This window comes from Aristolochia californica, unplaced genomic scaffold (genome assembly GCF_029961685.1).
Source record: "Aristolochia californica isolate CCGP_79_NKW_82.1479 unplaced genomic scaffold, dmAriCali1.0.hap1 SCAF_13, whole genome shotgun sequence".
Lineage (NCBI taxonomy): Eukaryota > Viridiplantae > Streptophyta > Magnoliopsida > Piperales > Aristolochiaceae > Aristolochia > Aristolochia californica.
The window spans coordinates 3423545-3431031 of NW_027181804.1; the positions used below are offsets into that span (position 1 = coordinate 3423545).

At 35.4% G+C, this 7487-nt stretch overlaps 1 protein-coding gene across 2 annotated transcripts; it reads right to left on the reverse strand.

Annotated features, from left to right (window-relative positions):
* Nucleotides 1–511: 511 nt before the first annotated feature.
* Nucleotides 512–6748, reverse strand: LOC137948629 (iron-sulfur protein required for NADH dehydrogenase, mitochondrial). 2 transcript variants are annotated; one of them, XM_068794738.1, is made up of 9 exons: nt 6440–6748; nt 6196–6334; nt 5896–6018; nt 4687–4784; nt 4446–4572; nt 3838–3942; nt 2307–2392; nt 1684–1809; nt 512–1019 (listed from the first exon to the last, which is right to left on the reverse strand). In XM_068794738.1, exons 1-9 carry the CDS (start codon nt 6500–6502, stop codon nt 849–851), a joined length of 1038 nt encoding a protein of 345 aa, XP_068650839.1. In that variant the 5' UTR covers nt 6503–6748; the 3' UTR covers nt 512–848. The 2 variants fall into 2 exon arrangements, with proteins under 2 accessions (XP_068650839.1, XP_068650840.1); XM_068794739.1 differs by lacking the exon at nt 3838–3942.
* Nucleotides 6749–7487: the final 739 nt, after the last annotated feature.

Sequence of the window (7487 nt, forward strand, 5' to 3'; positions counted from 1 at the left end):
GGTCTTGTGGGTTCGATTTTCTGTTGCCGGCAAACTTATTATATTGTAATATAAGTCAGAAAAGCCTTCAGAACAAAGAGGATGCATAGAAGTGTTCTTGGATATGCATTGCTTCAGCTTTTGCCCCAGGCCAGGTCAGGAGTTTAATTATCGTTTAGTCTTAGAAGATGAATAAGATGCTGAGAAAGTGTTCTACCCCTAAAATCAAGTTTTTTTTTTTTTTATATCTCTATATTACTATTGTATCTTCTTTTGTATACTAGAAAAAAAGGGTGCATGACAAACTTGCAAGTTCCATGGACCAAGAGAGGTGGAATGAGATGCATTACTTTTTCCAGAAAATCGCCAGGCCCTGGGTGGATTGGCTTGTTGATTAATTCGTCTCGTTTTAATTTTTATACTGGACAGTGAAAGCTAGATGACACTTCTTTCGGAATGACTCTGGTGGGTTCGAGACCAACGTTTGTTCAAAATTGAGTGAATCACAGAAAATCTTACTTTGTTAGGCTCGTTGAAATTAATCTGCTTTTGTCGTAGATTATCACGCTACTGAGGCTACTTTGGGATATCGGGGGTATATCCTGGCATTGAACAACCAGAAATCTGAAGCTTACAAGGTCATGCGGAATTATATCTATGCATAGTTCAAGGGGTTTATGAACAGTCTCTGATTCTCAACACCAGAAAAGCAACTCAAAATAAGCATAGCAACGAATGGCAGAATAAAACAATACTGTCTTAAGCTATTGAGATTGAGGAAATGCTGAAGATCTCTGGCGCACTCGAGTTGAATCTTGACGAACTCCTGAAGCCTGTGAAGATCTCCAATATAATGCTGTTCTATGAATTCACAACAAAATCTTGGGCCGATTTTGTCCTTCCTTAGCCAGCTCTGCAAGCCTACGAACTACATTAGATGCAATTTGATTATATGCCTTGGAGACTCCACAATCAGGAGCTGATACAACTATTGGTGTTCCTTCATCTGAACTTACTCTGACGTCGACTTCCAAAGGGATCTACGGTCAGACAAGAAGTGAGAAAACTCAGATCACGATAGGAGTTTCTAAATAGGTAAATATAAGCCAGAATCAGTCATTTCATCGTTACTATTTTTCTCCCTTTTGTACTTAACTGTTTAACAACTTTTTAAACATTTCAGTCTGAAAATTCTCAATTGCTGAACATTAAGCTGTTTTTAGCAAGACAATTGCTTTTAGTATTGTCAAAGAAATCAAGCTGTTCTCTGCGATTATGAACGTGAGCTTTCGTAACTCGAAGATCACATAGTGCAGAAAGGTAGTTCATGGAGTAGAAAATGATGTGAATCAGCAATTCATCGTGTAAAGTCTCATGTCAGATTAGTCACATATTATTAGCCACTTAAATGGCATGTACACCTTGATCAGGAATCGCGCACAGGCAAGTTCATGAAGTGAAATCCCGAGAAGATTCCACCGGGTGGGTCAAACATGGTATAATAATCTAGCCCAGTTGATGCAGATGAGTTTCATGATTTACCCAACTAAGATGAGTCAACCTAATTCCATGTCCTTTTACCATGACAAATTAGTTATCTGATGTTGTTGTGCTCAAAGTCTGAAGAATGAAGTTGATCAAAACAAGAAACAATGAACCATTTGATTGAAAAATATCAACACAAACATCAAGTAATGAACTTACCTCTCCAAGGAATTCCATCTCCATCTCATCAGCTGTTTTTCGTGCTCCTCCACACCCAAAAATATAGGATTTCTCACCACAATGTGGACATTTGAAGCAGCTCATGTTCTCTACTAATCCCAAAATCTGTTCAATCATCAAACTTCTCAACATTAGTGGTTAGACAGAAAATCATACACAGTGCATTTATTTACATTTAATTTAAATTCCATAAATTCTTATGTACAATTATGAATCATGTTAGGCCAAACATCTGGTCTCACTCTATATCTTTCTTGCAGCTTTTAGAGATGATAAATATGACCACTGTAGAGCTTTAAAAGCAACCACGACCACTAAAAAATGCAATTTAATTTTAGCACACTGATAAACTTTTTCTTGAATGTTGATAACACACTCAATTCCTGTGGTGAGACTTGCATTCAAGACCTAATGTGGCCATACCTATTTAATTGGATTTAGTTACTTGTAAAATGGCTAAACCGCTAAGTAGTAAACACTGATCTCCTCAGTTAATAGGACAGAAACTGGTAGCTAACCATCCATAATGTCAATGGTGATACCTTTCAATCTTATCTTAAATAGCAAAATAAATAAACATGGCACCATGTGAATGTCCATACAGGAACTTCAACTTTGCGGAACATGCTAGCCCCTCTCCGAGCATCTAGTAGAGCAACGTCTTGAGGAGTTGAAACAATCAGGGCACCTGTTAAAGAACAAAGACAACTATGTCATGAATTAATAGTCTGTTTTCTCCATACAAATGAGTTGCACATCAGAGAATACTTTTAACGGCACATGCTAGTAATAGTGACAAATATGATAAAACGGTAGGGGTACCATAAAAAATGCTACAGATAAAGAGGTACAAGATCCCATTAGATGAAATACCACGTTCACAGTGCAGAAGCAGTTCCTGTTTCCATGCTATATTCCAGTTGTTAGAATTACACTTGATAACTTCGCTGTCAAGCTAAAAAGAAAACCTAAATAAAAACCCATATAACCACCATTTACAACATGTTGGGCTGAACCAATCATTTGCAGAATGTAGTACGTATCGAGTTGAGGTTTCTTCTTTAATATTTTCAGTTAGTATGGCCTAAATTCAATATGCATAAAGTGATATTAGTATAAAATTCTCAAAATCTTAAAAACTATAAAGATACTAACTATTGTACGTAAATCATTGGTTTCTTGGGCAACTGTCAGCAAGGTTCTATATGGAACAAACGACCTTAGGCTACTAAAATATGAAGGGCTTATTTATTGGTCACTAACACTAAGCAAACTCAATCTGATCATCTTCATCATCACCAACTCTATTGGAGCTGGTTATATAAATCCTCCTCGACTCAAATCTATCATTTTTTAACTGAATCATTCGGCTAATCTTCTCTAAATCTCATCACTACTACCTTCTTGACAAATCAAGATGACCATCCTAAACTATGATAGGTTTCTGCATAGCATGCCCAACCATCTTAAATAATGCTTTTACTTGCTCGACTCCTGGTGCCGCTCTCTTCCTAACACATTTCTTTCTTGCAATCCATCAGCAGACATCTAAAAAACCAATGCACCATAAGGTCACTGTCTAACGTTTAAACCATCTCAAATGATCCTGTGCTTTCTTTTCAAGTAGTGTTTCAAGTATGCTGCTTACATCCATCCCAAATTTTCATCTCTACCGCCCTTATCTTTAAAGAAGCTGCCTATCACTACCCAACATTCCACCAGATAAAGCACAGTAGATCTGAAAGCTGTCTTGTAGAACTTCACCTCCACCCTTTTCGCTACATAGCGAAAAGCATTGGCAGAAGATCCTGATTTTATTCACCTTCAGCACCAAGGTCTTCTCTAGCTGAAAGTGAATGTGATTCAATTTTATCAACTTGGATCCTCCCACAGAAACTTTTCGGCTAAGGGTTCATAAAATAATCATTAAATTTCCAACCTGAATGCTGTTTGATTCACAATGTAGAAGAAAACACTAGTCATCCAAATTTTTCAAAAAAAAAATCTTTCATAAATAAACAAAAACATATTTAAAGACTAAAACATTAGTTGACACCAGCCAATTAAAAGGTGCTAAATATTAACCAACGAAGGTATTTACATCTAGGGTGTTATCTCAAATAAAGCATTTACCCCTTAAAGTCTTCTTAGAGGAAGCCATCAAATAGAAATCTTCATATTGCCAAGTCAATGTATATAGAACCCAGGCAGTGCTAGTGGCCACACTAGACCAGAGCCCTGCAGTAGCATCCAGGAATGCTGCTGTAAGTCCTTTTATCATTTGAAAATAGCAAGATGACTCGCCAAAGAGAAGGGTGATACAAGATTAGCATCCAATCATGAAGGCTTAAGGAGATACAAGAAGAGGCACAACCAGCACAAGAATCACCAAGAACAAGGCATTGTGAGGTGATCCCACCTCCACTAAACATGAGTCAATGAAATGATCAAGTGGAACTCACATCAGTAATGTCATGAAAAGGTTTTGCAATCACCAGCTTGGGAAGGAACAAAGGAATTCCATTTTGCTTAAGTGAACCACAAATAAGTCCCCCCTCTCATCTAACCTTATTGGTAAATAACATTAAAGCCATTTTAAGGACTTAGTTACATAACGAACAAACATCTGGCACAACAACACTTACCAACATACAGATCGGATGTTTGAAGTTGGAAATTTTAATGGTATGGAAACAAATTGAAAGATTCATTGAAATGCCAATTTTATTGTATGTTATTACCTGATAGTTGCAGACGTTGTGACATTGACAACTGAGCGTCCCCAGTTCCAGGTGGCATATCCACAACAAGTACATCAAGCGTCCCCCAAGCAACTCCTTTAGTCAATTTCTCGAGTGCACTCATTACCTATGAGGAACTAACCAATAAATTGCTTATTAACAGAAAAAAAGTGTAGTTATTTTTTTAAGACCTCTCTTTCATAAAGAATCTTTCAAAGAAAAGAACATGCTAAACACAAACCATAGGACCTCTCCACACGATTGGGGAATCCTTGCCAACCAAAAATCCAATTGACATACACTTCACACCATAGTTTTCTATAGGAATCATCTTCATATCTGAAGTAAAAGAGAAAGATGAGATCGAAATGCTTAAATACAGCTATCTGCAGACTCAGATACATAAACTTGTAGGCATAAAAGGAAGGCGATTAATACCTTTAGCACTTATAACTCAAACTGCAGACAAAAGAATTTCCAAAAGACACAGCAGTGATCATGCACATCACAACAAAAAATATAGATTTATTTCTTGCTTCTGTGAGAACAATGAGCAATTAATATCTGAAAATCCCATATCATAGTTGTTGGTGATTTGATTATACGACATCCCTATTTCTGGAATCAGTGGGATCATCAAAAAAGTCAAAAGTCAAAAGAGAAGGATGAGATCAAAATGCTTAAATACAGCCATCTGCGGACTCAAATACATAAACTTTAGAACTTATAACTCAAACTGCAGACAAAAGAATTTCCTAAATACACACAGCGGTGATAATGCATGTCACCACAGCAAATAATAAATTTATTTCTTCCTTGTGTGAGAACAATGAGCAATTAATATCTGAAAATCCCATATTATAGTTGTTGGTGATTTGATTATACCACATCCCTATCTCTGGAATCATTGGGATCATCACAGAATTAAAAGTCAAAATCTTATGCTCAGCACACAACATACCTTTGTGCCTACATAATGGAAACTGCTAAGTGCGTTAATTGTAGTTGCTAACCTTTCTCAATTATTCATCCATTGTAGCATAAGGGGATTAGTTCATTTCACAGAAGACGTTCCTTCATTTAGCGTGTACCAGTTTTGCAATGACAAGCAGGCAATATCCCACCATCAAATTTACGTCAGTATTCAAGTCACATTGGGCCACATGCTTTGAGGTCTACAGAAGGGGAGTACCCTTTGAATAGGGCTTTTCAATATCATAAACAAAAGAGACCAGCTTCCAGTGAATGATTTCCATAGCTAATACTTAAGGATGTAGCACAAGGTTTATTTTCCTTTTTGAAGAGTAGCGCTAGGCACTTTTAAAGTATCATGCAGCTCTCTGAAGTATATATGTACGAAAATTATTCAAAATCAGACATAAGATAGCAAGAAAGTAGAAGCATACATATAAAAGATTACTCAACTACGGAAAGCGGGTTGAACAAGCACCTTCATTCACTTCTGGTTTTCCATTGAGCTTCATCATGGTAGGGATGGATGGTCCATACACATCAGCATCAAGCAAACCCACTTTCAGCTGGCACGTCTTTGCGAGTGCCACCGCCAAATTAACTGCAAATTTCGATATTATTATCTCATACGCACTTAGAAACAACAAGTAAGCGTCACAATCACAAGCGCTCAAACATCATTGCTCGTAATCGTAAAAACATCCAACTAGACCAAAGATCAAACAAAAATTGGTTCTTTTTACATCGCGACAAACAAAAAAAAAAAAAAAAGGGGCACCTGCTGTTGTTGACTTTCCCACACCCCCTTTACCAGAAGCAACAGCGATAATATCCTTGACACCTTCAATGTGAGGTTTCGTTGCATTAACTCCCTTACCGTTCGCAGAAACAGCGTACCACCTCACGGCATCAGCCCTCTATCGTAATAACCAGCCAAAATAAAAATAAAGAAGAATTCGAACATATTCAAAGGAAAGGGGAGAAGTACATAAAAAGAACCAACAAACGTTGGCGACACTTACCTTAAAGTTAGAAGAAGATGACTTTACCAACTGTTTTACGGAAATCAACCTGGCGATATCCATTGCTGGGAAGAAGGAGAGTTACTCGCTCTATTACAGAGATATTACCATTACCCTTTTTCTATTTTTCCGAAAGGAGTATCGAGTTCATCGAGTTTCGACTATCGAGTCTCGACTATCAAAGCTTCGCATATACGTCGAACGATTCGAGCTCTCCGTCCGCTTCTCACAGTCAATTGGCTGGAGTAGGAAGGCCTTACAGACGGAAGAAATTTCGGAGGGTGTTTAGCCTGTCAGTGCACCCTGTGTATTCACTTTCACTCGTTCTTAAGAAAAATAGGAGAAATGGAAATCACTCCCTAATGCTAAATAATTCCCTTTCGCCGGCTCTCTCACTCTGGTTCTGCTCATTTTGTCCATTCTGCCCTCTCACTCTTGCATTTTGATATAATAAAATTAAAAATTTATTTAATTTATTTAACCTATATATTTAATTTAATTAACAAAAGTTAATTTAATCTTTAATTATTTATTTTTAAAATTAGTTGAAATTTATTCTTTTTATTAAAAATAGTTAAATAAAATTATCTTATAAAAATTAAATCTATCAGAATAATTTTATATAATAAAATATCCACTTTTTTATATATATAAATTCATGATTTTAATATTATATTTGATTTCTAATTTAAGAGTGAGAATTGATATTACAAAAGTAATAATTTGATTATATATTTGGATATTATAAAAGTAAGTATTTGTTTGATTTTTTTAATATTTAATTAATTTTTTTAAAGTCTTTATTAATTTTAAAACAAGTTAAAATTATTTGTAAAATTATTATTTATTTAAAAAAGTTAAAATTATTTTATTTTTGTCAAATAAAACTATCTAAAAAAATTATATCTATTAAATTAATTTTAGATAATAAAAATACCCTTCATTTCTATAAATTCCTTATTTTTTTATTAATCTAATAACAATTTGATTAACATTTGGATATAATAAAGTATGGATTTGTTTAATCATTTTATATTTATATTGAATT

What these genes read in the sequence shown, in the direction of transcription:
- LOC137948629 (XM_068794738.1), bottom strand. Translation starts at nt 6,502, where the DNA reads ATGGATATCGCCAGGTTGATTTCCGTAAAACAGTTGGTAAAGTCATCT. An exon ending in AAAACCAGAAGTGAATGAAG is followed by an intron (nt 4,785 to 5,895) that starts GTGCTTGTTCAA and finishes CTTTTACTTCAG; the next exon opens with ATATGAAGATGATTCCTATA. An exon ending in TCCGCAAAGTTGAAGTTCCT is followed by an intron (nt 1,810 to 2,306) that starts GTATGGACATTC and finishes ATGATTGAACAG; the next exon opens with ATTTTGGGATTAGTAGAGAA.